A 22438-nucleotide genomic window follows, 5' to 3' on the forward strand; every position below is an offset into this window, starting at 1 on the left:
GGATTCTACTCATGTTCCACCAGGTCATTCCACACACACAATTGCTATCCTAGGTATTCAAAACTGACAGTATGGGTAGTGATGTTCAGTCCAGGCCTGGGAGAACAGTAGATGCCTCAACAAATGCCTGTGTGGTGTCACCGAGCCATACCTAGGTGTGACTAACATCTTCCCCTTATCAATTAGGCAAAACAAACAAAAAAACACTGAGTCTCTTTATTCATCTCCTCCAGCAGTATCTTCACAATGCCTAACTCAGTAAAAGAAAACCATCTCATCTACTGTTAGTGAAGATATAAATTGGTACCACTCTTCTCAAGAGAAGCAGGATAACATGTATTTTAAAACTTCATAAATTGAGCATACCATTTGACTCCGCAGTTTCTCCACGTCTGGGAATTTACCCTAAAGAATACTCTCATATTTGACAAAGACTTAGCCACAAAATGCATCTCAGTAGTTTTTGCTGTTGTTGTTGTTTGCAATAGTAGAAGAGCCTAAATGTCTATCGGTAGAAAATTAGAGAAATTAAGGAGATTTTATTTGGTGGAATACTAAGCATGGTGACTGAGAAGAATTCGTAATAGATTTTAAAAAATATTTGTTACAAATTTCAGTGGGAAAAAAAACAGTGTAATTGGATGAGCTCATGTTTAATTTCAATTTTTAAATATGGTAGATAAACATATTGAGATTCAACAAAGGTATTAAATGTAGCTATTTTTAAATTATGATCCACTTTAAAAATATTTTTAGCTTATCTAAATTTTTCGAGATTTGGCACAATAAAGATAAAATACTTTTGTAATAAGGGTTAAAAACAACTAATTTTTCTTCATGGGAGGACAAGTGAGATTGTGACCATCATGACAGATGAGTGAGATTTCTGACGCCTGTTTCCTCTCACCATGGCTCTTTTCCAGCTTTCTGAGGCTTTCCACACTCTGGCTCATATCCATGTCACTCCTAGAGCATGTTCCACTCACAGCCTGCCTCTTGAATCAGAAAGTGAGAGTTGCTCAGTTGTGTCCGACTCTTTGCGACCCCATGGACTATACAGTTCATGGAATTCTCCAGGCCAGAATACTGGAGTGGGTAGCCTTTCCCTTCTCCAGGGGATCTTCCCAACCCAGGGATCGAACCCAGATCTCCTGTGTTGCTGGTGGATTCTTTACCAGCTGAGCCACAAGGGAAGCCCTACTGACCTTTAAAACCGTTCTGTTTTCTGCTGGTGGCCCTGCAGCGAAGCTGCCAGTCTTCTGTCTGGAAATAGCATGTGTCCTGCCCCATGCATGCATGTTCAGAAGTGCACGGCAGGTGGTAAACATGTCCCTCTGCGCAAGGGTCCTGGTACTCACCATTTCCAGGGATGCCGTGAGACTACAGGGCTCCCCACGTAAAGGTACCTTGTCCCTCAGTGGCACTGCCCAGAATGTCATTCTCAGCTGCCTCCTTGGTCAGGCCCCAAGACAGGAGGCTGTATTAGGACCTCCAGAGTCTTGGACTAGACCAGGACAAGAACGTCTTAAAATAGTCATAGCAGGTGTCCCATGACCTTGCTAAGTGCATCATGTACACCATTTTGCAAACTATTTGCAGTTTGTTTATGACTTCACTTCAATGCACTTAAAAGTTTTTGAATTTCGCAGTAAATTTTGTGAAGAAAAACATTTTGGGGAAATAGAGCAAAATATATAACCCATAACCCCCCTCCCCCACTCTACCAGAATCCAGTGGTCGGAAGATCAGGGGTATAACCAAACAGCTCACTCTCACAGACGGCACACATCAGTGGCTGCTCCAGGCCCCACCCTTGAAGACACAATATTAGCACAGCCACCTGATCTTCCAATCCTCACCTCCTGGCTGTCCCCACATCCAACAATATCTTGCTTCCATATCAAACAGAAACAACCCCCCACCACATGGGGAAGGGCAGAATAGCGTGATTACTCTAACATACAATTATATCATGCTTGCAACTTTGTCTGAGTGTGTTCACAGCTACCATTTCATGTAATTCTCACATTTCTAACCCAGCATGGAGCAGTGTAGGGTGAAGATTAAGTCTGTAATGAGAGAAGCTGCACTATACTCCCAGCTGTGCTAGCTGTGTGCTCTTTCACATGTGATTTGGCCTCCCTGAGCTTCAGTTTCTTCTTCTGTAAAATGGCCCACAATGCCAAGCTTAGAGACCTTCCATGAAGACTAGAGATGACACATGGTAAAGTATCCAGCAGGCTTCCCTGGTGGCTCAGAGGGTAAAGCATCTGCCTACAATGCAGGAGACCCGGGTTCGATCTCTGGGTCAGGAAGATCCCCTGGAGAAGGAAATGGAAACCCACTCCAGTACCCTTGTCTGGAAAATCCCATGGACAGAGAAGCCTAGTAGACTACAGTCCATGGGATCGCAAAGAGTCGGACATAACTGAGTGACTTCACTTTCACTTTCTTTTCAAAGTATCCAGCACAATGCTTGGCACATTAGTGGTTCTCAGTGAAGAGCAGCTGCAAAGAACAATTATACTCTCCATTTTATGAGAGTCCTTCAAAGCATCAGTGGAAAAGTTGTGAAACTACCTGTATTATCATTACACCGTTATTTGAGAACAATCTTGGGATTTAACTTATCTACTTCCTAATTCTTCTCACCACTGCCACCACATAGGTTTGCACCCTCCCCAATCTTCCCTTGAACCACTTTCCCAACCCCTAGCTGGCCTCAGTGGCCTCAGGAGCCTCAGTCTTTTCCCTCTTCAAGCCATGATCTTTGAGACTAAAACCAAGGAACTGAGACTGAAGCTTCTCACCTCCCAAAAAAAACCGATGTGCTGTGCTGTGCTAAGTCACTTCAGTCGAGTCTGACTCTTTGCAACTCCAGGGACTGTAGCCCGCCAGGCTCCTCTCTGTGGAATTCTCCAGGCAAGAATACTGGAGTGGGGTGCCATTTTCTTTTCCAGAAAGAAAACTATATCAGTTCCCTATGGCTTGCTCCTCAATGTGGCTTATAAGGTCCTCATTTACTTCTCCTACATTTCATCTCCCATCATGCCTTCCTCCTCGCATCTAACACATGCAGTCTGTCCCCCAGCAATTGTGACCACCTCGCTATCCTATGTGTGTGTTGTCTTTGTACCAGCCAGTACTTCTGCATGTCCCAACCTACCGTCTTTGCCTACAGATTTCTTTTCCTTTCAAAGCCCACTCAAATGCCTTTTTCACTGTGAAGCCAACCTTCACTCCCCTAGGTAATTACCACTGCTCTGAGGCTACCAGGATGCACTGCGCACCCTTTCGTTGCACACTATGATCTCTTATAAATGACTTTTCACAAGTCTCTCTCTCTCCGGACGCCTCAAAAGCAAGAACTCTTTAACAGCTAAGATTTATTGATTACCTACTACAAACCAGTTTCTCTTCCAAACATTTTATATATATATTACCACCTTTAATCTTCACAACCCTACAGGATAGTCACTACTATTATCTCCATTTTATAGATAATTAAACTGATGCCTAAAGATGTTAAGCAACCTGTTCAAGGTTGCGAGTTATCAGTGGCCAAGTCAGGATTCAGAATCAAAGCCCACACTCTTAACCACTACACCATGCAATATTATATAGACTTAACACTGAACTCAGTACCTGGGGAGTTGTAATGTCTATATTACTTATCTTTTGCTAGCTAACAAAGCATTCCCCCCAAATAGTGGCTCAAAACAAAAAATATTTACTGTCTCACAGTTTCTCTGGGTCAGGAATTCAGACACAGCTTACTTGGATGGTCTGTCTCAGGGTCTCTCATGAGGTTGCTGTCAGGATACCAGTGTGGGCCGCCATCACCTGAAGGCTTGGCTGGACTACAGGACCAGCTTCCAAGATGGCCGGCGCACAGGGTGCTGGTCATGGGCAGGAGGCCCTGGGTCATTTACACGTGGACCTCTCCACCAGCTTCCTGAGGGCCCTCATGACATGGCTGCTGGCTTCCCCCCGGGTTATCAATCCAAGAGAACAAGGCAGAAGTCACATGTCTGTTACGACCTAGCCTCAGAAGTCACACTCTGCCATTTCTACAGTATCCTATTAGTTACGGAGGTCAGCCTCATCTGGTGTTGGATAGACTACACAGGAGTGTGACTACCAGAAAGTAAGAATCTTTGGGGGGGGGGGGGCGCTATAAATATGACATGAATCAGTAGAAAAATTACTAAGAATTGCTCTGTCAGGATCTCTTCTAGATAATAATAAGTCTGGATTAGGTGGCCACTTGAGTTTCCTTTCTTCGAGGTCCCAAACTATGGCAGATTATTTTCAAATTCTCCTCAAATACACCATTCAAGTGGATTCAGGGATTTAATTTCATTAAAGTCCAGTAGAGGCCGCAGGTGAGTATTTGCTAACTTGGCTTCCACTTTATGGTTTCAGGCAGTCAGCAAAGCATGAGAAATTCTACCAGTCTGAAACACAGTTATTTCCTTAACAGCAAAACAAGTCTATGTTTGATTTCGGGATTAATTCTATAGTTTGATGCCAACTTAAGCCCAGCCGGGGGACAAAGGCTTATCTTCTTTAGCAGAGTATCTGTGATTAAACTGACGCAACTAAATCCCTTGTGTATAAGATAATAAAATCATTGGTTTTAGCCCTTAGGCCTTGCTTATTTTCAAACCAAGGTTTCATTTGCTTAAAATAAATGCTTAATATGATTTGAGACCTATTAAGATAAAAAAGTAATATTGAAATGAGGCACTACGCAGATACACTTTGATACTGAATACATGAATCTTCTGCTAAACACCAGTCCGTATCAGTGGAGATGAGAACCAAATGTGAGTGGCTCCCCACCACGGCACTGGACCACTGCCTGACTGGACCTGAAGTATTATACTTTGGAAGCTGGGGCAGCAACACACTACAAGGTTCCCTGGATCCCATCCTCTCCCAGTGCTCTCCACTCCGACTGGCAAACTGCAGCCCTCTAAAGAGTTGTGCTGGAGCGCAGCCATGCTCATCTGTTTATGAATTGTCCGTGGCTGCAACAGCAAAGTTGAGAATTTGCAACAGAAATCATATGGCTTCCAAAGCCAAAAGTATTTACTATCTGGCCCTTTACAGAAAATGTTTGTGATCCCTCATCTACACTTCTGGCAGCCTCATCTGAGGTCACCTGTCATCAGCTCATATGTCTATGTATGGTCTATGCTATTCTAAACTTTTCAAAGGGAGAACGGAGGTATTACTATTTATGTTGAGGTATTATATACATAAAGTAAAGGCAAAATTCTATGGTATATAAAAAAATTACAATAGAACACAGTGAGGTTTTACCAAAGTATCACCTGTGCAAACACTTCCTAGATCAAGATGATGTTTCTGTGCCCCATCTCAGTCAATATCCCCCCAAACAAAGGGCATCATTATTTTAATCCTGTCACTTCGACCACAAATTCATTTCCCTATTCCTGAACTTCATATAAATGGAACCACGCATTGTTTCACTGGGCATTATAAGTTAGAGGCATTTTCACATACTGTAGAATGGAGCAGTTTGTTCTTTTTCATTGCTGTGCAATATTCAGTTGTATGAATATACCACAGTTCATTCACCTACTCTTCTGTTGATGGAAATTAGGTTCTTTCTGGATTTTTGCTATTATGAATAAAGCTGCTATGAACATTTATTTGGTCACTCCATGTGGCATGTGGGATCTTAGTTCCCTAACCAGGGATCGAACCTGAGCCTCCTGCAGTAGAAGCTCAGAGTCTTAACCACTGGACCACCAGGGAAGTTTACCAAAACATTTTTTTAATGTATAAAATCTTCTGAGGACAAAAGTTCAAAATATCCCTTCCCCCAAGCTTCATATTATGCTGTGTATCCTGTGACCGACTGGCTATCCCAGGCATTACTAGTGGGCATGGCGGTTTTTGATATACAAAATCATGACCCTGATTATATGCTGGCACTTTTCAAGTTGATCTTGTTAAATCCTATCAAAAACTCTAACCTCAACATGTGGCAGATGAGGACAAGAGGGCTCAGGAAGGAGAAACACCTTGACCAAGGTCATGCAACTGAATCAGTGGCATACAAGGTCTCCCATCAAAGTCTGGTCTCCTTACTAAAAGCAGGAAGACCAGCCCTACACCTATCACAGAGTTAGGGAAGCACAAGTTTAGGCACTAACAACCTCAGCTCCTTGTCTTCCTGTTTAACCACCTTATCAGTTCAAATATAGTTAAATTATGCAATAGCTCCTAAGTATAACTTCCCATACAGCAGACTTAAGTCATTATTATTTCACACTACACTCTGTGTCTGAAGACACTGCTACCTAGCTTGACAAGGGTAGAAAAATAAGAAGCTATAAACACCCTGCAAAAATCTAACATTGAAAGATGACCACAAGTCATAGGATTTCACATACAGGTATGGATTTGTAAAAACAAACAAACAGATCAACCAAAACCCTACAGGTTTTCTATTTTCTACTCAAGTCTCTACTGCATTCAGAAGTTGACGTAAATGGCATAAATCAGAAAATGATAATGGGAACTGAGTGAAATTCTCATAAATCACGTTACTAAGTATAGCTACAACTAGATGTGAAACCCAATTAAACAGATGGCCACATGCTGTCAGAACAGGCCCCTAATCAATAAAGACGTTCATTTTAGAAAATCACTTCAATTTTCCACTCCTTCAGTGGAGCAAAAAGAAGGCAGTTGGGGGTTGGGGGGGCATCCCAGGAAACCCAGTGGGGAAATGTATAAGAAGGAACTCCACCTGTCTTAATTTGTAGTCCAGAAAATAAGAAAAAGAAGAAAGAAAAAAAGTTACCCATAGGACTCCTTGTCATCGTGCCTGAGAATGTAATTTACAATGAGAGCAAGCACTGGTCATTAGGAAAATAGAAACAGCTTGAATCTCTTAATTAAAATACTGCTTCAAATTGTCCATTCCAAACCTCCTCTGCTCCTGAGCTTCCTGAAACCACTTGGTTACCCTGAAATGGCTGCTTCTTCAGTAAACCTCTGATAAGATCAGCTCTTCCCAGAAAAAAAAAATGTTGAACAGGGATGAATCCTGGAGGCAAAAATATTATTAGGCATACTTAAATCCCCCAAAGAGCAGTAAGCATTCACTGACATTGGAAAGTGAATGTGGAAATATTGGTGAGCAATCTATCTCAATGCTTTTTCTGGCATAAGAACTGATCTATTACATTCACTAGAATGGTGAAAATTCTGTCTACCAACGCCAAGAAGTGATGAAAATGAGAACTGGTGAAGACACTCTGTACTTTGGAACACTGACTGTGGAAACATTGGGTGTTACCTGGTAAAGTTGAGTATTTACAAAGTAATTCCACTCAATCATAGTATATACCTAAAACACTTGTTTCAGGGGACATGTATGAGAATATTCTCTCCACCAGGGAGACTTCCCTGGTGGCTCAGATGGTAAAGATGGTCTACAATGTGGGAGACCTGGGTTCAATCCCTGGGTCAGGAAGTTCCCTGGAGAAGTAAAAGGCAACCCCCTCCAGTACTCTTGCCTAGAAAATCCCATGGACGGAGGAGCCTGGTGTCTATGGGGTCGCAAAGAGTCGGATACGAATGAGCAACTTCACTTTCACTTTCATGAGAATATTCAAAGCAACGCTGTTTAGAACAGTGAAAACCTAGGAAAAGGGAAACTCATAGCTCTGTAGAACAGATAAGTAATCTAGGGTACAGTCGCACAATGGAATGTCACACAGCAGTGAAAATGAAAGTCGTACTGCCACATGCTACCTGGATGAATCTTAAAAAAATGCTGAAGGAAAATCACAGTTGCTTAAGATCATGCTAAAAATAACTGAAAATAAATAATATATTGCTTAGGGATATGTAAATGGCTTCAAATTTCTTTAAAAAGAGAAATGATAAACACAAAAATCAGAACAGTGCAATGGTGGGGAATAAGAAAGGGATGGAGAGGAACATAGACAGATGCAATAACATCAGGAATGTTCTGGTTCTTGGATGTGTGGTGGGTTCATAAACATTATTTATTTTATTGTATGTTTTCTTGTATACTTTATAACTTTCTGTGTTCTAGCATGTTACTTATATTCTTTTCCATGTACCTAGTAAAACATTTTCTTTAAAAATAGATAATTCAAAGAATTTTCTATCGCCCAATAAGTTATTCCAAATTATATAATTCATATTATATAAACAAAACCCATATTATTATAAATAGTAGCTATAATTATTATCTAAAATGTAAGTACCCATGTAACACATGCAGCTTAGCTCTCAACTCAGAGCTATAACAAAGCATCATGTTGTATATTTTAAATATATACAATTTTTATTTGTCAATTATACTGCAATAAAGCTGGGGGCGGGGGAAGAAAGCAATGGCGTTTTCATAATAATAATACACCGCCAGCTAACATACTGTTAAGTACTATCCCATACCAGTTCCAGTTCTGTAGACACTGTCGTTCCTCAAAGTGGCCACATGAGGGCGACGCTAAAAAGGTGTGCTTGCTGGGAGTGGGCTATTCTCTCTAGTCAGGGAGTCCTGTCAGGATGCCAGAGGACCTGCCATGAGTGGGTGGCCAGGAGGCCTCAATGAGAAAGTGGCATTCAAGCAAGGATTTGAAGGAAGATTTGATCTTCACAAACCATGCAGATCACTTGGGGAGATTTTCCACGGCAAAGAGAATCCCAAGTACAAATGCCTGGAAGGAAGATTATTTCGTGGTCCAGGAACAGGATGGAGGCCAGTGTGACTGAAACAGAGTGGGGACAAAGGCAGCATGATAACAGGCCTCAGTAACAGGCCCCACTTCAAGTAATATGGCTTGTATTCTGTGTGAGGTGGGATGCTAATAATGGGTTTTGAGCAAAGAAGGGACATGAGACAACTGTAAAAAGCATTAAAATGGCTACAATGTTATATTTAGACTAGATCAAAGGGGGATGAGTTCAGAAGCAGGGAGGCAAGTGAGGAGGGTATTAGAGGGATCTGGGGGGAAACAATAGGGGCGGGCCAAGGGTAGCAAGTCCTCATAAATTCCATCACCTGCATTCACCAAACAGCAAAGAGACAGGCTTAAAACCATGGGGTTAGATGTGCACTTAAAATCACAGGATTCAACGTACACACCATACAAGCGAGGGCATGTGGAGACCAGAAGAGGTGCAAGGTGGGTGAAAAACCAGCAAGGGCATCAGCGGGAATAGCCTGCCCTCCCACAACAGCTCACTGCCACCTTGCACTCGGTGTCTGTCATTTTCTGTCAGTGTCTTCATACTTTTACTACACATGGACGGACCTGTGGACAATATATAGAACTGTTCTGCGTGCTTTTCAACTCTTTTTTTATGATGTCTTCCTCCATGTACTCTCCCAAGTTGTTTTTTCACACACACACACAGCCTATTACTTGTGAACTTCATCCACATCACTCTGGTCACTCATTGTGCACTGCTGCATGGCATGCCCTTGTGTGAACATGACACATTTCATTCATTTTCTTTTGGTGCGCCAGGTAAGTTATTCCCCTCTAGGTGCTATCATAAGGAACACTGCTATGAGCATTCTCATGTGGGCCTCCCCATGTGAGACTTCTCTAGGGCACTGCTTCCCCAGGTATGTTAGCCTCACCTGGAGGGCTTAATAAAACAGATTTCTGGGCCCAATATCCAGGGTTTATGAACAATAGGTCTAAAGTGGGGCCGAATTTGCATTTCTAACAAGTTCCACCTTGGGCTCTGTTGCTGATAATCACTGGACCACACTTTGAGTGACAGCATTTGGGCACATGTCAAGAGCTTAAATGACATTCAAGGACATATACATCCATCTCTGACTTTTCCAGGTGTTGCCCAATTGTGCAGCAAGGTGGGTGAACCAATTTACATTTCCACTAGCACTATGCATCTCTGTCATCAATACTTGGTGCTATCAGATTTTTTTATTTGTGGCAATATGATCCTTAATAATGTTTTTAACTTATCATGGTATTTATAATTAGGTACCTAATTTGTTGCTGTTGTTTAGTCGCTCAGTTGTGTCTGACTCTTTGGGACCACATGTACTGTAGCCTGCTAGGCTCCTCTTTCCATAGGATTTCCCAGACAAGAATACTAGAGTGGGTTACCATTTCCTTCTCCAGGGATCTTCCCACCCCAGGGATCAAACCCACATCTACATTGGCAGGTGGATTCTTTACTACTAGGATACCTGGGAAGCCCATGTACTAGTACATGTAAATAAAAGAAACTCAAGACTTTACATCCGAGGATTATTTAGAGCATTTCAAAGCTTTTCTTAACAGCTTCTAAAATCTGCCCAGTTACCTACTTGTTTTTCCCATCAGTCCTAGAAAGAAAACAAACATCAGTAAGACCATCATGACAGAAAAGTGGAAGCTTGTTCCTTTTTCATGGCCAACATCACTGCAGTTTTATATATTGTAGTTGTTCTCTTTTTTTTAACTTAATGGTTATATAAAGCTTGGGCTTCCCTGGTGGCTCAGATGGTAAAGAACCTGCCTGCAATGCTGGAGACCTGGGTTGGATCCTTAGGTTGGGAAGATCCCCTGGAGGAGGGCATGGCAATTCACTCCAGTATTCTTGCCTGGAGAATTCCATGGACAGAGGAGCCTGGTGGGCTCCAGTCCGTTGTGTCACAAAGAGTTGAACACGACTGAGCAACTAACACTTAGTTATATAAAGCTCTCGAAAAAAAAAGCTTAAAAGGTAAAGAAAATGAGGAAAGCCGGACATAGAGGCAGGGAAACAAACTTTCTTCACCAACATGCCTGGTCACTTCTAGGGGGAAATAAAGAATGCCCTGCTCTTAAATCACAGTTCTGCCCATTTTGGAGCACGTTAAGGAGACAAGGAGCCAGCACTCACGGATCTGGTTGGTGGATGCACTGTAGAAGGCATTGACAGTCGTTGGATTTGTAAACCACCTGTAGAAAGAGAAACAAACATCACCACGTGATCACCATTATCCAGGCAGGAGTGCAGTGAAACACATACAAGCTGGCACAATTTATTAGCAAATAACCAGGGAACAATGGGGAAATAGAACATGTGGGGAAATTACCACCTCAGTTAAGGGCTATTGCTCTGCTCTATGAATAATCTCATCCTAAACCAAACATATCTGGTTATTCACCATTACTGAAAATGGAAAGGGGTACCAGGGCTTCTGAAACAACTTTAATGAAAAATTCTCAAATCTACAGAGATCCACCCACAGATGGAAACAGAGCAACACACTGATGTTTAGCAGGCCCTGTTCAATGGGGCCACGGGACAGCTGAGTTTTGTAGGTTGACTTGGCCATTAAAGGCTTGAGACAGGTGACAACATAGAAGTCCATGTAAAGAGAGATAATAAAGCAAAAACATGCTACCCAAAAGGTCTGCCGGCTCCCATAGAACATTTACTGATTTAAGCACCAAAGGTTCTAATGGCTCATCCGGGCCCTGTCACCAATTAGCCAGGTTGTGGTGCACAAGTCGCCTATCTTCCTGGTTCAGTGTCTCTATAACACTAAGGTACTGCACTAAGCGCTCTTGGGAATGCCTTCCAGCGATGAAGAGTCTACACTGCATTTTAAATGCACAGGAGGTTACTCAGATCGGACTCAGCAAATTTTCTGTGTAAACAGATCGTAAACTTTTAGGCATTTCCTGGACCTAGAGGCAAAATCAAGGATATGTAGGTTCTTCTAGAGTGAGAGAAAATTTTCTATCAAGTTTTATTGATGAAAGTCAAAATATAATAATCGAGTATAGTTTTTGGTAATATGGGCCTATTAATGAGAGGAACAAAATTCTTCAGTGGCAGGAGAACATTACGCTTTGAAGTTCAAAGTTAGTGCTTCCTCCCATCAAACTGACTATGAACATTTACCTCTAAACATCATTCTTAGCTTCTGGGCTGTACAAAACCATGCAGCAGGCAAGATTTAGCCCTCAACCCATAGTTTGCTGACCCCTGACTTTATGCCTGTGAGTTTCATGCACTGCCCTTTATGATTAAAACCAAGCTTTCGTCTTAAGCTAAAGTACTCAAAATAAACATATAAATCCCTTTTCAGAACAATCATTTTACCAATTTATGTCTAAAAAAGTAATTCCATCAGACTAATAATTTATGTCAGACTAACATGAAACTGGCAGGAAATGCAAGTGCTCATTCTACTTGGTCCACCCATACCTTCTCCTCTTATAAAAAGCCCATGACGGTCATCTTGTTATTATCATTAGTAGCAGTAGCAGCAGCAGCTAACACTCACTGAGCACTTATTATGCCCTATGCACTTTCTAGCCACAGGTTAATAATTCTTATAGTTTCTATGGGGGAAAACCTATCTCACAGGAAAGGACAATGAGATTGACAAATACTATATACTCGCACAAGGTCTAGTCTGTCTGCCTTTAAACCAGTTTTCTTCAGGATTATACTGGGGACAACACTGGAAATCAAGAAAGAGTGCCTCTTGCCCAAGCTGAAACCTATATTCATTTACATAAAATATATATATTATTTGCCTTCAAATTTAGGATTTGTGTTTCAATAAATCCTAATGTGTGACACAAATTTACTGGCTGGCTTAAGAAAGCACATTTACTGACCTAATGTCACTACTTGTAGTTAAATATAATTAAGCATCCTCCCAAAGATGTCCGTGCCTTCATCTCTGGATCTTGTGGATATGCTACACTGCATGGCAAAGAGGACTCTGCAGGTGTAATTAAGGTCAAGGAGCTTAAAACAGGGCAATTATCCTAGACTATCCCAGGACCATCCCCATGGGAAAGAAATGCAAAAAGCAAAATGGCTGTCTAAGAAGGCCTTACAAATAGCTGTGAAAAGAAGAAAAGTGAAAAGCAAAGGAGAAAGGGAAAGATATTCCCATTTGAATGCAGAGTTCCAAAGAATAGCAAGGAGAAAGCCGCCTCAGTTATCAATGCAAAGAAATAGAGGAAAACAACAGAATGGGAAAGACTAGAGATCTCTTCAAGAAAATTAGAGATACCAAGGGAACATTTCATCCAAAGATGGGCTCGATAAAGGACAGAAATGGTATAGACCTAACAGAAGCACAAGATATTAAGAAGAGGTGGCAAGAATACACAGAAGAACTGTACAAAAAAGATCATCACAACCCAGATAATCACGATGCTGTGATCACTCACCTAGAGCCAGACATCCTGGAATGTGAAGTCAAGTGGGCCTTAGAAAGCATCACTACAAACAAAGCTAGTGGAGGTGATGGAATTCAAATTGAGCTATTTCAAATCCTGAAAGATGATGCTGTGAAAGTGCTGCACTCAATATGCCAGCAAATTGGGAAAACTCAGCAGTGGCCACAGGACTGGAAAAGGTCAGTTTTCATTCCAATCCCAAAGAAAGGCAATGCCAAAGAATGCTCAAACTACCACACAATTGCACTCATCTCACACGCTAGTAAAGGAATGCTCAAAATTCTCCAAGCCAGGCTTCAGCAATATGTGAACCATGAACTTCCAGATGTTCAAGCTGGTTTTAGAAAAGGCAGAGGAACCAGAGATCAAACTGCCAACATCTACTGGATCATCGAAAAAGCAAGAGAGTTCCAGAAAAACATCTGTTTCTGCTTTATTGACTATGCCAAAGGCTTTGACTGTGTGGATCACAATAAACTGTGGAAAATGCTGAAAGAGATGGGAATACCAGACCACCTGACCTGCCTCTTGAGAAACCTATATGCAGGTCAGGAAGCAACAGTTAGAACTGGACATGGAACAACAGACTGGTTCCAAATAGGAAAAGGAGTACATCAAGGCTATATATTGTCACCCTGCTTATTTAACTTATATGCAGAGTACATCATGAGAAACACTGGGCTGGAAGAAGCACAAGCTGGAATCAAGATTGCCGAGAGAAATATCAATAATCTCAGATATGCAGATGACACTACCCTTATGGCAGAAAGTGAAGAGGAACTAAAAAGCCTCTTGATGAAAGCGAAAAAGGAAAGTGAAAAAGTTGGCTTAAAGCTCAACATTCAGAAAACTAATTTCATGGCATCTGGTCCCATCACTTCATGGGAAATAGATGGGGAAACAGTGGAAACAGTGTCAGACTTTATTTTCGGGGGCTCCAAAATCATTGCAGACAGTGACTGTAGCCATGAAATTAAAAGACGCTTACTCCTTGGAAGGAAAGTTATGACCAACCTAGATAGCATATTAAAAAGCAGAGATATTATTTTGCCAACAAAGGTCCATCTAGTCAAGGCTATGGTTTTTCCAGTGGTCATGAATGGATGTGAGAGTTGGACTGTGAAGAAAGCTGAGTGCCAAAGAATTGATGCTTTTGAACTGTGGTGCTGGAGAAGACTCTTGCGAGTCCCTTAGACTGCAAGGAGATCCAACAGTCCATTCTAAAGGAGATCTGTCCTGGGTGTTCACTGGAAGGACTGATGCTGAGGCTGAAACTCCAATACTTTGGCCACCTCATGCGAAAAGTTGACTCATTGGAAAAGACTCTGATGCTGGGAGGGATTGGGGGCAGGAGGAGAAGGGGACGACAGAGGATGAGATGGCTGGATGGCATCACTGACTCGATGGACATGAGTTTGGGTGAACTCCGGAGTTGATGATGGACAGGGAGGCCTGGCGTGCTGCAATTCATGGGGTCGCAAAGAGTCGGACACAACTGAGCGACTGAACTGAATTGAACTAATCCCAGGCTAGCCTAATCTAATCACACACATCCTTAAAAATGAGGAACGTTCTCTGGCTTGAACCCTAGAGATGCAATAGGAAAGAAAGTAAGAAGAGATGTTGCAGAACAAAAAGTCAGAGAAATTCCAAGGGCAAGGTGGATTTGACATGCTGTGGCTGGCTGTGAGAGGCAGGGGCCACAGCAAAGAGCAGACAGAGTCATCTAGGAGCTAAGAGTGGCCCCCAGCTGACAACCAGCAAAGAAGTAAGAACCTGAGTTCTACAACCACAAGGAACTGGATCTGCCAATGCTTGAATGAGACAGAAAGAGGGTTCTCCCCAGGGGCTCCCACTAAGAGCCAAGCCAGCTGACATCCTGATTTCAGCCTTATGAAAACTGAAGTTGAGAAACCAGCCAAGCCATCCCACATTTCTGACCTACAGAACTGTGAGGGACCACATTTGTGTTGTTCTGAATTGCTGATAAGGTTGTGATAATTCATTACAGCAGCAATGGGAAACCACTACACAAAGAATCCAGCATTTTTATGTCTGCCCTTTGACTCAAGAGGGAAGAATTAACTTGGCTTCTAAATCACATTGAGCTGAACCACAGCATGTACCAAAGATGAAATGTATTCCTATAACTCATCTCTACTCTACCCATTCTTCCCAACTCCCCTCCCTTTAGTAAATAATAAACTTTCAAAACATTAGGGTAAGACCCATGTAGAAACAATGTTTCTAACTTCTAGGGGACAAAGGCAGACAAAACAAAGAAATCAAACAACCAGATGGAGCCTGATGGGGCCTCTGAAGCTTCACTGCTGCTGCTAAGTCGCTTCAGTCGTGTACGACTCTGTGCGACCCCAGAGACAGCAGCCCACCAGGTTCCTCCGTCCCTGGGACTCTCCAGGCAAGAACACTAGAGTGGGTTGCCATTTCCTTCTCCAGTGCATGAAAGTGAAAAGTGAAAGTGAAGTCGCTCAGTCGTGTCCGACTCTAGCGATCCCATGGACTGCAGCCTACCAGGCTCCTCCATCCATGGGATTTTCCAGGCAAGAGTACTGGAGTGGGGTGCCATTTCCTTCAGTAAGAATTACTAAAACATCTTATATGAGATGCATGATCGAACCTTTCCTGATTTCCCAGGGTTCCCTGACTCTAGGATGTATTTGGAGCCTTGGAGATATAAAGCAGCTATACTAACAGAGCCTATCAGTTGTGGATGCTATTATTTCTTCTCCTGGGATAGTACCCACACCAAGTCAGTCTTTAGATATTTTGTATATCTCCCTAATTATATCTGAATATATCTTATATTTAGTTGTACTATTCTCCAACATAATATGACCTGTCTTGGTTTTAATACCTGTTTGTAATTTTTTTATATTCTTTTCATTAAGAAGTGGACTCAAGTTTTCTCCTCTTGACTATAGGCTAGCCTTGGTGACTCAATTCTAAAGCATAAAATGCAGCAGAAATAATACCACATGACTTCCAGCAATCAGAGAAGAAAAATAAATAAAAGGAATCTAGATTGGAAAAGAAGAAGTAAATCTTTCACTGTTTGCAGATGACATGATCCTCTACATAGAAAACCCTAAATATACCACCAGAATATTACTAGAGGTAATCAATGAATATAGTAAAGTGACAGAATATAAAATTAACACACAAAATCCCTTGCATTCCTATACACTAACAATGAGAAAACAGAAAGAGACATTAAGGAAACAATTCCATTCAGCATTGCAACGAAAAGAATAAAATATTTAGGAATAAATCTACCTAAAGAAACAGAAGACCTATATATAGAAAACTATAAAACACTGATGAAAGAAATCAAAGATGACACAAATAGATGGAGAAATATACCATGTTCATGGATTGGAAGAATCGATATAGTGAAAATGAGTATACTACCCAAAGCAATCTATAGATTCAATGCAATCCCTATCAAGCTACCAACGGTATTCTTCACAGAGCTAGAACAAATAATTTCACAGTTTGTATGGAAATACAAAAAACCTCGAATAGCCAAAGCAATCTTGAGAAAGAAGAATGGAACTGAAAGAATCAACCTGCCTGACTTCAGACTATACTACAAAGCTACAGTCATCAAAACAGTATGGTGCTGGCACAAAGACAGAAATATAGATCAATGGAACAAAATAGAAAGCCCAGAGATAAATCCACGCACCTATGGACACCTATCTCTGACAAAGGAGGCAAGAATATACAATGGAGAAAAGACAATCTCTTTAACAAGTGGTGCTGGGAAAACTGGTCAACCACTTGTAAAAGAAGGAAACTAGAATACTTTCTAACACCATACACAAAAATAAACTCAAAATGATTAAAGATCTAAACGTAAGACCAGAAACTATAAAACTCCTAGAGGAGAACATAGGCAAAACACTCTCTAACATAAATCACAGCAGGATCCTCTATGACCCACCTCCAAGAATAATGGAAATAAAAGCAAAAATAAACAAATGGGACCTAATTAAACTTAAAAGCTTTTGCACAATGAAGGAAACTATAAGCAAGATGAAAAGATAGCCTTCAGAATGGGAGAAAATAATAGCAAATTAAGCAACTGACAAAGAATTAATCTCAAAAATATACAAGCAGCTCCTGCAGCTCAATTCCAGAAAAATAAATGACACAACCACAAAATCGGCCTAAGAACTAAACAGACATTTCTCCAAAGACGACATACAGATGGCTAACAAACACATGAAAAGATGCTCAACATCACTCATTATCAGAAAAATGCAAATCAAAATCACAATGAGGTACCATCTCACACCAGTCAGAATGGCTGCTATCAAAAAGTCTACAAACAATAAATGCTGAAAAGGGTACGGAGAAAAGGGAACCCCCTTACATTGTTGGTGGGAATGCAAACTAGTACAGCCACTATGGAGGACAGTGTGGACATTCCTTAAAAAACTAGAAACAGAACTGCCATATGACAGAGCAATCCCACTGCTGGGAAACCAGAATTGAAAGAGACACGTGTACCCTGATGTTCATCACAGCACTGTTTACAATATCCAGGACATGGAAGCAACCTAGATATCCACTGGCAGATGAATGGATAAGAAAGCTGTGGTACATATATACAATGGAATATTACTCAGTCATTAAAAAGAATGTATTTGAATCAGTTCTAATGAGGTAGATGAAACTGGAGCCTATTATACAGAGTGAAGTAAGTCATAAAGAAAAACACCAGTACAGTATATTAATGCATATATATGGAATTTAGAAAGATGGTAACGATGACCCTATATGTGAGACAGCAAAAGAGACACAGATGTAAAGTACAGACTTTTGGACTCTGCGGGAGAATGTGAGGGTGGGATGATTTGAGAGAATAGCATTGAAACATGTATATTATCATATGTGAAATAGATCGCCAGTCTAGGTGCAACACATGAGACAGGGTGCTCAAGGATGGTGCACTGGGATGACCCTGAGGGATGGGATGGGGAGGGAGGTGGGAGGGAGGGTCAGGATGGGGAACACATGTACACCCATGGCTGATTCATGTCAATGTATGGCAAAAAAAAAAAAAAAAAAAAAAAAAACCTGCAGTATTATAAAGTAATTAGCCTCCAATTAAAACAAATTAATTAATTTTTTAAAAATACCACATGACTTCCAATCCTAGGCAATTAAAGGTGATACAAGCTCCCCCTGGTAAACACATGTGCACCCTCATTCCTTCTTTTTCGGGAAACTTGCTCTTCAAAATTTCTTGCTCAATCAGCACACCACAAAGAAGCCCAGTACACATGGAGAGGCCACAGCAGGCCTTCCAGACCACAGCCAGCATCAATCATTCTAGACTAGAAGAGGAAGCCTCCCATGTGACTCCAGCCCCTGCCACTGTCTGACAGCAACTGCAGGCAACACCATGAGCAAGAAGCACCCAGCTGGGCCCAGTGACCACCAGAGCCACGCCAGAGAAAAATGAATAATTATTGCTGCTTTAATCCTCTAATTTTTGGGGTGATTCATTACACAGCAAAAGGTAACTGAAACACTGAAAAGCTGCCTGTCCACGGATAAAGTCCTAGCCAATGGGTTGAATTTCTCCAGGAAAAAAAAAAAAAAAAGTTTTATTGGCCCAACACAGAGGTTTTAGAAGTACCGAACCAAAATTCCTTCAAATGAGGCATGCAATCAATCACTAGTTCTCCATGGCCTCCGTCACTCCTTCCCATGTCTAGGTCAACATGTGTCAACTGATTGGGCCCTGAAGGCATATGAGTTTGCACAACTTACCTCCCAACAAGATTTTAAGTTCCTCTTGGACTAAGACTATTGCCTAAGTGGTATATGCTGAGCAAAAATTCATTAAAATCTATTTAAATCATTGTATTGCTATATATGCACGCGTGCATGCTCAGTCGCTTTAGTCGTGTCCAACTCTTTGTGACTCTATGGACTATAGCTTGCCAGGCTCCTCTGTCCATGGGATTCTCCAAGCAAGAACACTGGAGTGGGTTGCCATGCCCTCCTCCAGGGGAATCTTCCCCACCCAGGGATCAAACCCACATCTCATGCATCTTCTGCCGTGCAGGTGGAATCTTTACCACTGAGCCACCAGGGAAGCCCACTGCTATGTATACATCTACTTAAATAAACAAAGGGTGTCATTCAAGTGCTTTAAATTCTTTTTCTTATGTCTTTACCATGTTCCTGCAGTCTGTGTTTGGAGAAGGATTTGATAGATGAGGTATGAAAAAAGTCTCGTATAAATTTCAAAAATATATGGAGATGAAATTGTACTGGACAATGGGATATATGAAAGGAATATGATGATGAAATGCAAAAATCTAAAGGAAAAGACACTGATACTCTGATTTCTTTGAACAATATAAAATAGATATATGTCAAGCTAAAGTTTCGCATTTTACCTATTAACTCTCAAAGACAGTCTAGGGAAATGTGGAATGGGAAAACCATAGAGTATTTACTGCTTTATTTCTCATATCCTGCAGATTGCATTCATCCCATTCCATGCTATGGGTAATTCTGGGCAGGACCATAATCTGTAGAGACATTTGATGTATTTTTACATATTTTTCAGAAGCTAGAGGAAAAAAAAAACCAGACATGTCTAGTCACAGTAGAATGAGAGTGAGTTAATAGGGAGGCTGGCTTAAAATCACTTCTGTCAAAGAAAGAGGATCCTAAGGGAAAGAAATTACTTTTGACTCAAGCTGAGCAGTGAAGTAAATCCTCTATTTTTAAGCAAGCTGATGAAGTGACAATTCTGAGAACAAACCCCTAAATATGTACCTTCAGGGATGACCACCCAATTAATTTCATTCTTGCTGACATTCCCCATCGTGTTAGAAACTTCCTAATGCACATTAGTGCAGCTAAAATGGATTCCATGAGAATGAAAGATAAAGGGTGTTTATCTCCTATACCCACAAAGAAGCAAAACATTTATTTCAGGGCCTTGTGGAAATATAACCACGATGTGCTGTTCAAAGAAAACCAGTGTAGTGGAGCTACTCCAGAATCATCCTCACTCAATTAACTCCTGAATTTGCAGACCTAAAAAGATGTCAATTACAGTTACCAGGTATCATGAAGCTAAAATTCGCCACAATGCCTGAAAAGGACCCACCTGAAATTTCTTTAAAAAAAAAAAAAACAGGGTCTATCATACCACTGTATCATGCAAAGAGAATCTTAAATTTCTTAATGTTGTTTTCCCTGAAATAAGACATATGGTCTGAAGAATGACTAGCACTGCACTGATTTTCATTCCAGCAGAACTTTTCCAGAAACATTAACCAATTTAATGTTCTTGTGAAAGAGGTATTTGTTTTCACTGACAGAGAAGGAAAAGACACAAATCACACAGTTTGCTTAAGCCCACAGTCAGTCAGCACTTTTCCGAGGCATAAATATTAAAAATAGTCAAGGCCATTAGAGTCTTACAGCCCATCGGCATTTTAGGATGATGTTAAAAATGGCACATTTAGGAGTTTTTAAATTAGCAAGCCAGGCCTTGCTATACACCCAAATGAATAATGACATTTTGAAATTTAAAAAATTAACTTGGCAGCATCTCAAATATAGAAGAAACCCTGAGAAGACCCTGAGAGTTCACAAAAATACTGGTGAGAAGCTTGAATTTTTCATAAGTTGCAAAAACAAGAGTTTGAACTTATCTGAAGTAGACCTGAAGGGGCAGAACACTTTACTTACTACATGTAGCTGCTCATTGAGATACTGGAAACTATTAATATGTGAAGCTGTGAGATTTGAGAAGCTAGTTTAAGAATCCTAAATCTAACATTTCTGTTGAATAGTTCAGATTGGAATGAAACAGGCAAGATAGCCTGAAAGATACTGTGATGAGAAGAGAAAATGAAGGACAGTGGGGCAGTTGGCTACTCATCAGCTATGCGTCATTTCCAAAGAAGTTCCAAAGCCTTCTGTTTCCTTTCTTTGGGCTTCTGAGTGGAGTCAGGGATAGGTAAAGGGAAGAGTTCAGCTTCAGGCCTACTCCTTAAAGTTAAATACTTTTACTTTGCAGATGGATGCTGTAAGAAGATTTGAAGGGCAGAGGGCAGGAGGGCTAGACGGGAGCCCTGGCTAAGAGGGAGAGGCAGTAATCATAGCCTTAAGCCAAGGGATGGTCAACGGCCTAGAGTTTTTCCTAGAGGCCAGAACAGAGGTGGGAGTTGGAAGAGAGAGTAATGAGAGACCCAGAGAGCATAAAAAAGCCAGCAAAAAATCTGGAGACCAGAATTATCGGCCAGGGTTAACACATGGGCCATGAAAAAAAATTTGGGCCATAGAAGTCAGGCTTCCAGCTAAGACACACGAAAAGGTCAACAAATCCTTTCCACCAAAATCAGGTATAAAAATGGACAAAATTGTCAACAAGCAACCATTTTAGGGCCCTGGAGACTGATTGAAGGCAAACAACACATTGAAAAACATTTAATTTTGAAAAACAGCCAGAACTTAAAAGAAGTGGAACAGGAGTCTGTGGCCTTCTTGCCCAGGACTCCTCCCATCCCTCCCCGTTCGATCAGAGAGAACTTAATTTGACTACGATAGGACTGGCTGGAAAATTAGCAGCTCTGCTGCCACAGGGGATGAGCTCACTTGGGGTCATGGTAGAAAGTTGCAGCTCTGTCAGCTAGAAGTGATAAACTTGGTAGAAAACAAATGAGGAAAACCCACACCTTTGTTCCCCTGAAGTTACAGTTCCCATTGGGGAAAGTGATAGAGCAGCCAGAAATGTAAAAGGGAGATAGTGTAACTGAAAGAGTCAGAGAAGCGTGGAGATAAGCTCTCCACACATCCCTGGCTGCGTGGGAAATTAGGCATGTATACAGGGGAGACCCCAGAGAGACCAGTGGAAAGTAAACTGCAAGGGTGATTGAGAACGGCTTGTGACTTGGAATGCACTCCGAACTCCGACACAGATCAACTGGCAGAGGACTAAGCCATGTAGACACAGAGACAGCATACATGAAGTGAGGCTAAAAAACAAAAATAAGAATTTAAAAAGTGAGTAGAGACATCCATGGCCACAAACTGTAGCCAAGACAGATTCTACAGAGTAAGTCCAGGAAAGTAACTTTTTAAAAAGCCTCAGAAAAATAAATCAGAATCCACAGTTGCTACAATACATTGTCGAAAAGGTCATTTTCAAC

General features: G+C 41.3%; 1 protein-coding gene across 2 annotated transcripts in view; it reads right to left on the reverse strand.

Moving 5' to 3' along the window:
- Nucleotides 1-22438, reverse strand: part of PHEX (phosphate regulating endopeptidase X-linked) — a 221381-nt gene that overhangs the window by 36925 nt on the left and 162018 nt on the right. For both annotated transcript variants that reach the window (XM_024988135.2, NM_001192871.2), the window contains 1 exon segment: nucleotides 10921-10979. In XM_024988135.2, the coding sequence (XP_024843903.1) occupies nucleotides 10921-10979 (59 nt within the window).

Source organism: Bos taurus, chromosome X (genome assembly GCF_002263795.3).
Source record: "Bos taurus isolate L1 Dominette 01449 registration number 42190680 breed Hereford chromosome X, ARS-UCD2.0, whole genome shotgun sequence".
Classification (NCBI taxonomy): Eukaryota; Metazoa; Chordata; class Mammalia; order Artiodactyla; family Bovidae; genus Bos; species Bos taurus.